This window comes from Antechinus flavipes, chromosome 4, assembly GCF_016432865.1.
Source record: "Antechinus flavipes isolate AdamAnt ecotype Samford, QLD, Australia chromosome 4, AdamAnt_v2, whole genome shotgun sequence".
Classification (NCBI taxonomy): domain Eukaryota; kingdom Metazoa; phylum Chordata; class Mammalia; order Dasyuromorphia; family Dasyuridae; genus Antechinus; species Antechinus flavipes.
The window spans coordinates 271503937-271520583 of record NC_067401.1 but is presented as its reverse complement, the minus strand read 5'-3'; the positions used below and the strand labels follow the sequence as shown (position 1 = coordinate 271520583).

General features: G+C 33.7%; 1 protein-coding gene across 1 annotated transcript in view; it reads right to left on the bottom strand.

The window, feature by feature from the left end:
• KLHL32 (kelch like family member 32) overlaps positions 1–16647 on the bottom strand; it is a 310357-nt gene that overhangs the window by 112766 nt on the left and 180944 nt on the right. Inside the window, exon 5 of the mRNA XM_051996720.1 lies at positions 7652–7750. Within this exon, the coding sequence (XP_051852680.1) occupies positions 7652–7750 (99 nt within the window). The remainder of the gene's footprint in view (positions 1–7651; positions 7751–16647) is intronic.

Here is a 16647-nt window from a genome sequence, read left to right as displayed (position 1 = left end):
GGTGAGGGAGCATAAAGGACTTGGAACTGGGAAGGTAAATCTAATATAATATGGGCTCCTCTAAAAACTGAAAGAGGTGTTCAAAGAAAATTATAGTGAAGAAACAGGCATTAAATATAGAGAGAAGGGAAGAATGAAATATGTAGAATTTGCCAATTGGAAATTGTATTTTAAGCTTTCTGTTACATTTTCATAATACCCTAATATTTAGAAATAGTCCTAATTTATCTTGGGAATGCAACTGGGAGAAGGTTACCCCGATTTCAACCTCACTTTCTTCTTCAGACACTAAATTATATAAAATGTTCATCACTTTGATGTCAAATAGCAACAAACACACACATACACACATCCCAGTCTTTTTCTTGGACTGCCTGGAATTTTAAGAAACTCCAAAAGCAGAGATTATTAACTGAGCTAGGGTTCAAGTTTCCCCAAATGGTCAATAATCACCAGGCAAATACTTTTGTTTGGGCCTGAGAGAAAAGGATAGAGGGAAAGCCAAAGTGCCCTGGCATCCCAGAAGCTTATTTTAGTAAGTGGCTTGGCGTCATGGGAGTTTGTCCAGCTGGCTTCGTGGAAGGACTCCAACTTTTGCTAAAACTCCATAAATCTGCCTAGTTGACCATGAGATAAAGGACACGATCCATTTGTAAAACATAACAAGTTGTTTAGCGAATAGTTGTGTGTGAATAGTGTAATGCAAAGAGCACTGGAATCACAATCAAAATTGATCCAGGTTTGAGACTTAGCCCCAATATTCATTAATTCCAATGTGCCTGAGTCTTTGAATCTGTTTTGTCTATATCTATAAATTTGAAAAGTACTTTGTATATACAAACTGTGATCACTGCTAACAGTGGTCTACACATGTAATTAGAGAAGCAGATTATTCACATTTCATTTCCATTCCATTTATATACATAATACAGTAACATTGCCAGTAATATCTTTTAATGTGTTAAATATATAAATAACATGGTGCTAAAATAGAAGAAAATAATTAATTTTACATTAATTTATCAAGTTCCTCATTATACACGCCTCTCCTTTGCTCTAAGGGAGGGGAAACATCATATGTCATCTCATTCATTTAGTCACCATGATGACCATTCCCTTCCTCTTCAAACTTCACATAGTATATTGTTTAGCAATATACTATTGTACCTATCGTGTAATACCATCTATCAGTGATCTGTGTTGGCTTCTTTTCCCCCTAGTAGACTGTAAACTCCTTGAGGGCAGAGATATATAAACTTTCTGATCCATCTACATTGATCTACACACTGTTTCTATTCCCCAACTCTGTGCCCTTTCCTGTAATGTTCTCTGTCTCCAACTCTACCCCTGGCTCCCACAGAACTCAGATAAAAATCTCACTTTCTGTAGAAAGTCTTTACTCATCTCCTCTCCCTTTATTTCTCCCCCCTAGGGCCTCTTTTGTGAAAAACCTTCCATTAACACTCCATTTACATTTCTCTTTTATGAAAATAGCAGTTTGCATGTTGCCAACATGTGAGAGTCCTTTATGCTAAATGTTGGGAATATAAATAAAAATAAAGTCCGTGCCCTCAAAAAGCTTACAATTTAATGGATAAAGGCAATATACAAACAGAAACTGAAAAAAGGAGGTCAGGCTGGGTGTGGAGCAGTCAAAAGAAGTCCAAAAGCAGGGTAGCTGGCAAGAAATACAGAGAAAAACTGTCAAGCCCCTTCTTTACATATATGTCTTGGAATCCACGTTTCTGTCCTCTAGTCAAAGGATCCAAGAGAGAGAAGATAGGAGTATAAAAAATTCAATCTTGCTGCAATATGAGATTTCCCAATGGTGGGTTTTCTGGAAAAGAAATGGAGAGTCCCAAAGAAGCTCTTTGAGGGTGTAAATATTATCTATTCCTCTATGCTTAATTTAACTTTGCTTCTTGTATGTTGTCTCTCCCCATTAGACTATGAGTTCCTTATGGGAAGGGAGTATTTTTTTTTTCAAAGGCAAAAATGCTTATTTAGCGCATTGCCTTGCATACAGTGATTAATTAATAAATAAGCATTGACTTGACAACTATAATAGAAATGAAGACATGGGAACTGGTCTGTCTGGTGAATATTATAAAATATAAAAACAAAATCAGATCAGAACTCTATATATAGGTGTAGCTGCTCTTAATTTCAGAGATTGTTTCAGTCTCCATTTCTTCATCTATAAAATAGGGAGCCAATTAGAAAATATACATAAAGTATTTTTGCAAACTGTGAAACATTCCATGTTTCTATTCTTATTCTTATTCTCTCCCACTGGGAAAAAGAATGAGATATACAAAGTATGGTATTTAGACTGCAAAAGATGTTTTTTTTTTTTTTAAATCATACCATACTAATGCATTTCAAGAAAGGTTTTCTGATATTTTACCCAACTAAAAAGGTACTTAATAAACATAAGGAATACTGGGCAAAAAAGTAGCGTGCCATAGTAGCAGTTTGATTCTGATATTAAAAAAAAAGAATCAATTAACATTTATTTCATTAAACAAAATCTGTAGTTACCTGGATTGACTGGAATTTTATTTGACTAGATTCTTATTTGAACATTTTACCACATTGGATTAGATCTACATTCATTAAAATTTTGTGAAGGCACTACTTCAAAACAAAAGATAAAGTATAAAGATTTCATCTCAAAAATACATTATTTTGACGTTTTGGCCCCCAAATGCCAATACATATAGTGAGGTACTGTCCCTTGTAAGGATGAAAACAAATATGTCAAACCAAATGCCATATATTATGTCAAAAACATTGTCTTTGTATCTGAAGGGCAGCACATTACGTTAGTGATACCACACTGTCCAGTCCAGGGCTGCTTCTGTTTCTTTGTTGTTAAAGTGCTTATTTCCATACAGGTGTCTCTTATTGCAGTGATGAAGGAATTTAGACACCATCATTTTCGAGACCACCTCGATTAGGCTAAACAATGAATCCAATCTCGACAAAGAGGCTCAGCAAATCAGGACACACTGAAAACCTCTATTATTGAAACCCACAGCTTTCAAATAATTGTAGTTGGAATATTGCTGAATGTGAAAAGCATATATAGATGCATGAATTCTAAAAAGCACACTAGGGGGAACATTGCTAGCTATTAATTTCACACATCTTGCTCAACTTCTAACATCAACTGACACATCTTGGATTTTTTTAGAAGGTCAAATATAAACAGGGAGGTCCTTTGTGAAATACGGAAAGCAAAAAAGCAAAGTTATACTTAATTGGAGCTGAAGCTACACAGTAGATTTCAGATATTCGATAAAGTTTGAAAGTTAGCTGTTAGTATGCTATCATAATAAACTATGTGGGGGGGGGGGAACCTCTAGTTCCTCATTAAATTTTAGCTGACAGAAGATATATCCTTACCAATTTGTAACTGAAAAATCAATCCCCTAATCTGGTACTGAAAGACCTCTTTAGGCTTCCAATGACATTCCTCTTGCTAGCTACATCATCAATACACATTCCTCTCTAGAATCTAACTTGCTGCTATTGGAACAGAAATGAAATATATTTCTGGGGTAGTGAAGATCTTCCAACCTTTGGTAGTCTTGTCCCTAGAGAACTGTGGTCCAATGCAAAGAATGGTGGTATCTAAAGAGATCAGGATTCTACTCTTACCTCTGTGATTTGCCAATTAACTTCTATGAACCTCACTTCTCTCACCTGAAAATGTGTGTGATAATCGCTATAGATCTTATTTCACAAGTTTGTTGGGAGGATCAATTGAGGCAATAGAAACAAAGAATTCTGCACATCTTAATACACTATGTGATTATCCATGAGGATAAAGGTGACATAGTACTCTTCAGAAATTAAAAAAAGGGAATATGGTATGAATTCCCATCTCTTTAGCTTCAGGAGCAATTAAGGAATATGAGAGGAATCCCCTGGATCACAGAGTATGCAGGCAGGGGAGCTACAGGTGGCTAACTACTTCAAGGAAAGTATTCTTAAATTATCATCATATTCTCTTTAACTCTGCTTCTTTGTTTCTAAGCTTCCTTCAAGTCTCAGCTAAAATCCTACCTTCTTCAAGAAGCTCTTCCCAATCCTCACTAATACTAGAGCTTTCTCTCTGGGATTAACTCCAAATTACCCTGTATATATATCTTGCTTGTACAAGGCTGTTTATATGTTGTCTTTGGACAACACAATGGCAAAACAAAAACATATCCGTATTCTGATATACGCAGTGGCTAGCTGTAACTTCAGAGAACTGCTGGTAAAGCATTTCTCTCTCTCTTCTAGATAGAGAAGTGGTAAACTACAGTCAGGGACTGAGGTGTAATCTGGGGAGACATGGCTAATGTATGTAGATTTTTTTTCCTTAACATTACTTTTTTTTTTTTTTTTTAACATGGGAGGGTCCTATAGAGAGAGAGAAGCTCACTGAAAAAGACATGTTATGTTAAAAATAAGAATCAATAAGATCTATTTCATTAAAATATCCAGTATCTTAGTGACTGGAATAATTTACCAAATTGAATTAGATCTGCATCCATTATAACTTTGGAAAGGCACTACTTCCAAATATAAGTTGGAAGCTTCTTATCTCAAAAAATATACTGTTTTAATATGTTTAGCCCCCCAAAGCCCATAGGAATATAATATGTTAAAATAGATTCATCTGAGCAATGAAATATTAATTCATGATAAAAAGTTTAATAATACATATTAATACATGATAAAGTTAATAATACATATTAACAGCTACATGATTCTCCCCAAATCAAGAGGAATACTAACCCCACCCAGAAGTATACTACTCCAAAGATCATAAGAAGAGAAAATCTCTAGTTCTAGAGAGAATATATTAGCCTTACAAGTTGTTATTCTGTAGTCAAATTACCCCTTTTCGGTATCATGTGTTCTGCCACAATTTTCTTTTCTTACGGTCTCATCAATTAGTCATGTCTGACTCTAGGGTTTTCATGGTAAAGATTCTAGAGTAATTTGCCATTTCCTTCCCCAGATAATTTTCCATATAAGGAAACTGAGGCATACAGGGTTACATGATTTGTCCAGGGTCTCAGCTAATAAATGATTAGAATTTGAAATCAGGTTCTCCTTAATTCAGGATTGGCATTCTATCCACTGTCACCTAGCTGCCCCTTTGCTACAATTAGAAAGTACCAATGAATAAAACAAAGGAAAAATACAGTGAAAAAACAAAAGCTGACAAAAAAACTCTATGGAAACTCATATGTGGCAGTATGAATTTCAAATGTTCAGAATGCCTCTTGCTTCCTGAATGACTGTCCATGAAAATCCTGTCTGTATATAACCCAGTTGTTGCTTTGCATCAGAAAACAAACCATTAGTGTGAAATGTCAAGATTCTATATTGACCTACTGCAAGTCACCTGATGTCTTAATTCCTTTATTAGAAAAAAACAACACAAAACAAGCCATGATTCTCCTGACTTCATCTGGAGTGCTACACTTATCATATGTTTCTCAATAATCAGAACACTGTTACCAGAATGTTGTCAACACACATCATTGTCTTTTAACTGCCTACGGCAGCAAAGTTAGTCGGGTAAATACATAAAGCTCGGGCTATAATACAGCCGTGATGTTAAAATGCCAAAAATAAGTCAATTCAATTCTTTCATTAAAACACACCCCTATAAGTCTTTTAACCTTTATGTTCTGCAGTTTTGCTCACCTGTGGAAAAGGATAAAATTATCTTTTTCTTGCCTCTCAGTGATACGAGAAAAAAATGGAAAATGAGATAAAAACAGAATAAAAAATTAAATGATGTTAGAGTAAATATGGTGAAGCAATTAAAAAATATACATATTGTTATTGATTCATCGCCTTATGCTTCTTTCATTTGCTGTTTCATTTCCTGACTCCAAGAGTATTATTATGCAGACCTATACCTGAAAAAAAAAATAGAGTGCTTCTCATGTAGAATGGAATCCTGGACAACCCTGCACTGCACTTGGAGACTTTGCTGTGTAATTCTCAGCAAGTCATTTAATATATTTGGATTTCAGTTTCTTCATTAGATTTTAATTTTTTTCATCTTTCCATCTATACTTTCTCTAAAACCCTTTTGACTCCATTTTAGTAATTATCTAATGTACTACCTTATGAAAGGGCGTTAACTGAAATGTCATACTTGATGAAGTATTTTTTATAATTTTGCTTAAAGGAATAAAAATACATTAGTGCATAAATACTATGAAAAATTTAATATCCACTATATATGTTGGCTGATATTATTTTTTTTTCATCTGAACCAACAGGAAATTAATAGATCTTTTGCAGAAGGGGAGATACAAGGAATCTTATGTATTTATTAAATACCTCCTACATACCTTGCTGTGTGATAAGCACTTTAGAAATATTGATCCTTACAACAATTCTGAGAGGTAGGTGCTATTATTTTTTTTTTATTTTACAGATGAGGAAACTGAGGCAGATTGGGATTAAGGGACTTCCTCAGGGTCATATATCTATTATCTGAGTTCATATTTGAACTCAGGTCTTCCTGAACTCCAGGACTAGGGCTCTATCCACTGTACCTTGTAGCTGGCCCCCTCCTCCGATCTTTACTAGCTCTATGGCTTCTTTTGAGACTCAGAAATCTTAATGCTATAATACCTTACATGGTACAGAGAAAAGAAAATGCACTCTGGAAAGCCTGGGTTCAAATAAAGCCTGTCATTTAATTACCTGCATGACTTTAGGCAAGTTACTTTATTTCCATGAAATTCCTTTTCCTCTTTCTCTATTAATATGAAGGGATTGGACTTGACCATTTCTGAGACCCCTTCTGATACAATCTATAAAGTAGTGTTTGATCCTGTAAATCAAACTTGAAGTCAGGAAAACCTGAATTCCAAATATAATAGCTATATGATTCTGGGCAAGTCACTTACTTCTGCTTCAGTTCCCTTATCTGTAAAACAGGAATGACAATAGCACCTACCTCCAAGGGTTGTTGTGAAGCTCAAATGAATCATTGTGTCTAGCACAGTGTCTGATACATGTTAAATGCTATAGAAATGTTGCTACTTTTAGCTATTATTATTATTAACTATATATTTACCTTTTTGTGTCATAGTTTCCTTCTTTATAAAATGAAGGGGTCTGATTATAAAGCCTCTAAGGTTCCTTCCAGCTCCAAGCCTAGGACATTATGATACTCAAACTACTTACTTCATAGAGTTAAAAATTCAAAATGTATGTATTTAAAGAACCAATGTAATATAAAGAATACTAGATTTAGTCTCAAAAGACCTGGGTTCAAATCCCTACCTTCCCACTGGCTACCTGTGTGATCTTGGGCAAATGACTTAATTTCAACTTCCTCTAATATAATAGAATTGGACTTGATGACATCCTAGTTCTAAATCTAAGATTCTAAGATATTGTCAGGGAGACCAAGAGTTTAGTGTCTTCCACTGTTCCAAAATCTCTGCCCCAGAGAAGAGTTACAGAGCCAAGTCTGCAGGGGAATCTCTATTGCAACAGGCCGTGAGCCTTCCAGGTGAATGCTATTACACCCACAGAGAAGCTGGGACAGCAGAGCTGCTGCTCAGGACTACAGGAGAAAGGAACATGAAAGGCATATTGGAATGGAAGGAATGAATACCTGGATGAGATAGTGGGAACATAAATTGAGGAGCTCCAGTAGCTGAAGATGACTTCCAGCTGCCAATACATCCTGGATCACTCCTGGCTCCAATAAAATCTGTTTAAAAAGAAAAAGAAAAAGAAAAAAAAATCAATCCTGCTTGAAAAGAAAAGTTACATCACTTAACTTACACATAAAGGAAGAATAATGGTTTCTGCTTACATTTACGTTAATAAACTGAGTTTTGACAGAATTTGTTTTTCTCTTGCAATCACTCTTAATCTCATTTCTAGAATGTGAAAGCCTATACTCATCACCAATTATTACTTAATTAGGCAGATGTTTTTTTTTTAAACAAGATAAACATTTATATGACCTATCACTACACCACTACTATAAATAGCACTGACATGACCATGAATTCTAGAATATATTGATGCTGCACAAGTTCTGAAAGATTCTATTATTTGAATATGGATACAATGACAGATTGACTCTGTCCACAAATAGCTTAACCAATAGTGGAAATGCTCTTTATTAGGAAGATAGCTACCAGATGAGTAAGTATTAGCCATCCCCCGCCCCAAATAGTCCTTTGTCTTGTGTTTCCTGCTTCTATATGTCTGCAATGATAATGGTAGAATGTTGGAGAAACATACCAAATTAAAATTTTAGATCACCTGTAAAATATTAACTGTTAATACTCTCAATGTGATTTTTTTTCTTTATTTTCTTTATGATTATTGTTTTTTGGCTGAGGCAATTGGGGTTAAGTGACTTGCCTAGGGTCACACAACTAGGAAGTGTTAAGTCTCTGAGGCCAAATTTGAACCCAGATCCTCCTGACTTCAGAGCTGGTGCTCTCTCCACTGCACCACCTACCTACCTCTAAATGTGATTTTCTAATCTAAGTTAGATATGGAGCAATGGAAAAAGCACTAAACTTCTCAAGAGCTCAGATCCCAAGTTTCCCTGTTATGGGGTAGCACTTATTTTGACCAGGTCACTAAACTACCCTGGGCCTCAATTGTCTTACCTGTAAAATGGGAGAGTTGGGCTACAGTCCCCTATAAAGTCCCTTCTAGCTCAAAATCTATCATCCTAAAACAACATTCTCTAATTATTGCTATCAAGTAAGACATAACATGCTTAGGAGGATGCATGTTCACAAATCATGGAGGATTTCCAGGGAAAACTCAAATCTCTGATTCCTCAGAGAGTGAAGTCCTCCTGGTACTCTGTTTGTGGATGACATATTCACTGAATCAAACGCAGGAATGTTTCACAATCAGTTAAATGATATCCATAATCATTCTGAAAAGTTTTAGTCTTATAATTCACAGAAGAAAATACCAAGTGGCTGAAGAATGTTTACTATCCTGACAATAATATTAAGTTTTATGGATAGCACTTAGTGCTGGCCTCTCAGCATATTTATCTTGGAAAGACACCACACTAGGACCAAAATTACAGAAGAGGAAAGCATCAAGCAAAGCTGCAATTGGAAAAGTGTACAGCTCTTTCAACAACTCCAACATCATCCCTGAAATAAAAATTTATTTGAACACCATCACTGCCTTCTGGTAATTCAAGATGGTTGCAAATTATGGATGAGCACAGCATCTATAGAATTAAAATTAGGAGTCTCCAAAGGGAAATATATGTTTCCCATTTTACCATATTACTAAGGGTGAAGAGCCTATGAGAAGTGACATTAAAATGAATTATTGAAGAGAGAGGTATGATTAGAAAAAGGATGTGAGAACAAAGGATAACAAACTGGGAGCCTGTCTGCTACAATGGGATCCTTATATTGGAGCCATTCAGAAGAAGTCTTCTAGTATATATTGTCCAGAGCATTTGTGAAGAACTTGCAGGGAGATATGGCCAAGATTCACAGAGAAAAAGGAGTAGTGGATATGATCTACACCTCTGGAGGAAGTACCTACATCACTAGGATGACAAAACTATTCAAGAACTGAAGGACATCAGTATCATCATCTGGGTTCTTATTTTCATAATGTATCTAATGTTCCCTTTGGTTCTGTTTTATGCCAAAAGAAATAAACTATTATTTTAAAAAATATATTTGAGAATTTTATGGAAATAAATTATACAAGTAACATTAGTTCTTTGCCCTGAAGGATGAAAGAAAATAGTATTTTCTTCTTTCTTTGCAAAGATGGAAGATTAAGGGTGAAGAATACTCATCAGATTAAGCTGATGTATAATTTAGGTCTGCTGAACTTCTTTTTCCCTTTTTCTCTGGTAGTCTTTATGATGGGGATAGGTTGCTGGATAGAAGAGAAAGAAGGGGCAACTTTTGGCACAAAAGTTGATGGAAAAATCAACAATTTTTAAAAGAAATGTTATTAAACTGATTTTTAAAAAAGGAAAATGCTTATTTTCTGTAATATTGGATAAAAGAGGAACTTTATGCCTTTTTGTGTTGCTACAAATGCAAAAGTAGAATAAAATTCTCATAGGACCCTTCTAGTCCTAACTCTATGATGCTTTGATCTTACAATTAATTTCCATAGTGTAAAATTCTAAATGCATTTCCTTTTTTGTTGCTGCATCTTATAGAATATGAAACTGGATTCTTGGCTCTGCCATCCATCTTTACATATGAAATCAGTGACTTAAAAATATTATATCCACCAAGTCAGCATGGGAAAACAGGGTCCCCAAAGCATCCTACCTACATCAATTTTTCAGTTTCTAAGGATGTAGGGTTTAGAAAGCAGGAAAGGAAGTTAAGAGTCTTAGTTAACATTTGGAACAAAGACAAGGCAACAAACATTAAGCATTATGTGCTAATCACTGTACTTCAAAATTTTTAAATTTATTTTGAACTTATGAAATAAGACAAGCATTTCTACAACACAGAATAATTTTTAAAAAGGTGATTGTACATGAAACTGCAAATCTATTATACAAAATTTGCTATTCCTTTTCAATATATAATAAAATTATCATATAACTTTCTTTTTTCTTCCCTCCACTTGCCCTAAAAATGGCTACCATTAGACTCATACATGTATATATGTGCATATATATTATGTATACATATATATGTAAATCATTCTATTTATCAGTTCTTTCTCTGGATACAAATACCTTAATCTGAGTATTTATAATAATCAAAATTTATACATCAAAATAAAATAGTCAAAATGTGCTTTTGACTGTAACTGTCAAATGTTATTGTAACTGTGCTTAATGGAATAGGCTAAAAGAAATAAGCAGAATCACTGACTTAAAAAATTAAAAAACAATTTTATTATATATTGAAAAAGAAAAGCAAATTGTACATAATAGATTTACAGTTTCTGTGTGCAATCATTTTATTTGTTATGAAAAATCTTGTTTTATTCTAGAAAGTTAAGATAAAACAAAAAGAATTTATTTATTTTTTTGGTTGAGGCAATTTAAGTGACTTGCCCAGGGTCATACACCTAGGAGTGTGAAGTATCTGAGACCAGATTTGAACTCAGGTCCTCCTGACTTCAGGGTTGCTGTGCCACCTAGCTGCCCACTAGAATTTTTTCTAAAAAATAGCAAGATATACAAAGTTATTACAAAATATACATGTTAACTCTGCGGGAAACTGATCATAAGATCAAAGAGTTAGTATTAGAAGGGGCCTATAAGGCCTTCTCATTTTGCAGATAAGAAAACTGAGGCCTGTGAAAGTTAAGTGATTTGTCTGAAGTCATGCTGATAAGACTAGAGAGAGGATTTAAAACTAGTTTTTCTAACTTCAAAGCCAGAGTTTTTTCCATTTTGTCTCTTTTCTATCTAGTCATAAGTTAAGAGGCTAGCTTTTTCCAACACCTCAAGAAGAGAGGGTTTTGACTGATCATAGAGAAATGCAATGTAGTTTCCCAATCACAGGAGGTAGGAGACTCTATATTTTTGCAGAGAAAGAATGGCCTAAGGCACAGGATGGGGAATAGATGGATTAGAAAAGTGAGTCTCACTCTTCAAATACTGTCAATTTTTTCATTTCACAAAAATCTCCCAGGCTTGGTAAAAAACCAAACACAAAAACTGGTATCACAGAAAGACAAGATAAGTATTATATAGTCTTTTGTAACATGTCTAGCAGCCTTACTTTGAGGGAACATTCACTCACTTCAGAAATATATGAGGTTTTTTCCCCTTAAGATCTTTATTTAAAGGATATTTTAGTTAAGGACTATCTTAATCATTTTCAAAAAAAAGTAGTGCAAAGTCTTTTTTAAAGATACACTGGGTCCAATGGACAAAGCATTAGACTCTAATTAGAATCCTACTTCTGACAAAATATGGCAGTGAGCAACATCTCTCATCCCTTTTGGAGTCAGACTCAGTTTCTTTATCTGTAAAATGGGAATGATAATTTTTTTTTGCTTTTTTATTATAGCTTTTTATATACAAAACATACGCATGGGTAATTTTTCAACATTGATCCTTACAAAAACTTCTGTTTCAACTTTTCCCCTCTTTCCCTCTACCCCCTTCCCTAGATGGCAGGTAGTCAAAATGAGTATGATAATAAAAGTACCTATACCATAGGGTTGTGAAGATCAAATGAGATAATACATATAAAATGGTTTGTAAATTTTACTTATAAATGTTAGTCATCCTGTTCTACTTTCTTTAAAATTGTTTGATAGACAAATCTTACTTCTTTGGGCAAAGTAAATATAGATATCAACCACTTACTGACAGTAGTATCACATGGACTTAAGAGAAATCTCATTGTTCTTAAATATTTTTCTGAGAATTTCCCCTGGGTAAGAATACAAGCCAAAGGGTAAGTTTAGATAATATTAACAATAGGAAGCTCTCCAATGAGTATCTCATGGAATGGACAAAAAATGCTACTAGGGAGATCCTTTATGGAATAAAAGAATTCAAAATACAGTGTTTAGTAAAAGCATCTGGAGTAAGTGAAGGCAAAATGTAAGATAACATTTTGAAGATATCCCACTTTGTGTCAACTTTGAGAAATCTCCATTTTGGATGGGACTCAAATATTCTGAAACTGCCCTGATGAATGATGGGATTTCCCTTACTCAAACTCAACAACTCCTTCAAGGTCACAAGTTTTTTTCCACAAGAACCACAGAGGTGAAAATGCAATTGGTGTCTGTGAGATCTAAAAACTGTAACCTTATACATCAGATGCCACAAATGAGCCTAGATGAACTCCCTTTGCTTGATAAAGCTTTTGTTTGAAAATATTCGAGGAAATGAAGCTCATTACCTCCCATGTAAGCCCTTTTCACTTTCTGGCTAGCTCTAATTCTTAAGAATTTTTTTCTTACATTTTTTTTTCTCCAGACAAAACATGTCCAATTCATTCAACTGATTCTTATATGACATGATCTTCAGCGCTCTCACATCATGATTGGTTTCCCTTGTTCAGCTTGTCAATGTATTTCAGAAGGTCTTGCTCCTAGAACTGGACATAGTATTTTGGATTTGCTAAGTATCATGGTATAGGTAAGTATCATGTTCCTCTTTCTGGACACTACGCATTTCTTAATTCAGCCTCAGATAATATTAAGGTTTTTTAGTTACTATGTGATTTTGTTTTGATGACTTAATTTTTTTTTAAATTTTAACAAATCTTCTTCCACATCTCCCATATCTCATACTTGGAAAGTTGATAATCTAACACTGAACACAATAAAAATTTTACTTAATTAGACTCAACCCATCATTCTAGACTGTCAATATCTCTTTTAATATAGTTATTTTTCAACTAATTTGTAATAGCCATCACCATCAATTTGATATCAAATGATAATTTTTAAGTTAATGTTATCTACTCTTTCTTTTTGTGTTTTTCTTTTTCACTTAAAAATTTTATTGAAATGTTTTGATTTTAAATAAAACATTTCCATATTACCTCTACCCTGTGAAAGGTCTCGTAACAAAGTAAAATGTCTAAAGAATATTAGAAATACAATGACTTTATTTGAAAGAATATGCACATTCCAAATCTGTAACCCCCAATTTCTCTATTTTTAAAACTTTTTTAGGTGCAGGTAGGTAGCAAAGTGACTATAGCACTGCCCCTAGAGTCAGGAGGACCTGAATTCAAATCCAACTTCAGACACTAGTTGTGTGATCTTAGGCAAGGTCTTAACCCCAGCTACTTCAAAAAATAAAGAAAATGTTTTGCTCTTCCTCTCACTCTCATCATTAAAAAGAAAAAACAAGTACTTGACAAAATTTATAATTTTAACCAAGTTGCAGAATATAAGATAAGCTCACATAAATCATTAGCATTTCTTTATATGACCAATAAAACCCAGGAACAAGAGCTAGAAAGAAAAATTCCATTTAAAATAACTGTAAACAATATAAAATGTTTAAGAGTCTACCTATCAAGATAAACTCAGGAACTATATGAACACAATTATAAAACATTCTTCATACAAATAAAGTCAGATCCAAACAATTAGAAAAAATATCAGTTGTTTATGGTTAGGTTGAGCTAGTATAATAAAAATGACAATCTGCCTAAAGAAATTTACTTATTCAGTGCCATACCAATCAAACTTCCAAAAAAATTAACTGATAGAACTAGAAAAAATAGCTGCAAAATTCATCTGGAAGAGCAAAAGATCTAGATCATCAAAGGAATTAATGGAGGGAAAATAAGAAGGAACTAGCCTAGCAATGCCATATCTCAAACAATATTTTAAAGCAGTAATCATCAAAACTATCTGGTACTGGCTAAGAAATAAGAGTGGTTGGTTCAGTGAAAAAGATTTGCTACAAAAGACATAGTAGTCAATAGTACACTAGTATGAGATAAACTCAAAGATTCCAGTTTTTAGAATAAGAACTCATTATCCAACAAAAACTGCTAGAAAACAACAGGATACAAACTAGATCAACATCATACACCAAGATAAGGTCAAAACAGGTGCATGATATAGACATAAAAAGTAATATTACAATCAAATTGAAAAGTAAAGAATAGATTAACTCTCAGATCTATAGGGAGTGGAATAATTCATGACCAAATAGGAGATAGAGAGCATTACAAAATGAAAAACAGATAATTATGATTATATTAAATTCAAAAGTTTTTGTACAAACAAAACCAATGAAACCAAGATTAGAAGGAAAACAGAAATGGGAAATACTCTTTATACCAGTGTTTCTGAGAAGAATCTTGTTTCTTAAATATATAGTTTAAGTTTATAAGAATATTAGCAATTTCCCCATTGATAACAGGTCAAAAGACATGAACAAGCAGTTTTCAGATGAAGAAATCAAAGCTATCTATAGGCATTTGAAAAATGCTCTAAATTTTTTGATCAGAAAAAGTGCTTATTAAAATAATTTTTTTACAAAATTTATATATACATAATTTATTAAAAATAAAATTATAAAATAAAAAATAATTCTGAGATACCACCTCATACCTATCAGATTGGTTAATATGACAAAAAAGGAAAGTGATAAATGTTGGAGGGGATGTGGGAAAAGGTAAACATTAATGCACTCTTAGTAGAGTTGAGAACTGATCCAATCATTTTGCAGAGCAATCTAAACTATGCCCAAAAGGCAACTAAACTGTATATACCATTTGATCCAACAATACCACTAGTAGGTCTAAATCCCAAAGAGATCATGAAAAAGGGGAAAGGATCTAGATGTCCAAAATATATTTATGGCAGCTCTTTTTGTAATGACAAAAGTTGGAAACAGAGGGGCTATTCATCAAATAGGGAATGGCTGAACAAACTTTATATATGAATGTAATGGAATACTATTGTACAATAAGAAATGATGATTTCAGAAAAACTTAGAAAGACTTATATGAATTGATGTAAAGTAACATAAGCAGAACCAGGAAAACACTGTACACAATATCAATGTGTATTGTGTGTGGTGATCACACCTTCCCAACTCCCCCTTCCCTAGATAGCAAGCAATCAAATATAGGTTACACATGTGCAATTCTTCTAAACATTAAATAAATATTTCTTAAGCATCTATATAAAATTGGGGTTTCCTTGGCAAAGGGGCTCCCTCTCCCTATGCGGTCAGTACCTCCTCTGCCCCTTGAGTTTCCCAGCTCTTCTCAGCAACAAAATGAGTCAAATAAGGCATAAAAGATTCATGAAGGAAAATGCTATCCATATTCAGTTAAAGAACTGACAGAATCTAAATACAGATCAAACCATGTTTTTTCACTAACTTTGTTCTTTCTCATTTTTTCCTTTTAAACTATTTCTTTCACAACTCTAATAATTAACTACGTTTTACATGATAATACATGTATAAACTATATCAAACTACGTATCAATATCTTTGGAACAGGGGAGGGGATGAAAGCAGAAAAATTTGGAACTCAAAATCTTGGGGAAATGAATGATAAGTATTCTTAACATTTAACTGGGAGTAAAACAAAATGCTATTTCTTAATAAAGTCTAATAACAAAAAAAAATTCCTTGTAACAAATATATATGTATGTCCCACTGCACCTAAAATCTACTATCTCTCTGTCAAAAGTTGGGTAACATGTTTCATCATCAGTCCCATGAAATCATAAATGGTAACTACATTTATCATGGTTTTGAAAGCTTTCAAAATTGCTAATCTGTATTTTTGTTATTTTATCAATTTTTTTCAGTTCAATTCAATAAACATTTTTAATAACAGCTTTTTATTTTACAAAATAGTTTTCAATAGCCACCCTTGCAAAACCTCTTGTTCCAAGGTTTTCTCCCTCCCTTCCCAACTTCCCCTTCCCTAGACAGCAAGCAATCAAATATAGGCTACACATGTGCAATTCTTCTAAACATTAAATAAACATTTCTTAAGTATCTATATAAAATTGGGGTTTCCTTGGCAAAGGGGCTCCCTCTCCCTACGCGGTCAGCACCTCCTCTGCCCCTTGAGTTTCCGAGAGACCTTTTGAAATTTATTAATTATTAGTTTTATATAAAAATAAAAATAAACACTGAGAATACAAATAAGAAAGTGAAAGGCAGTACCC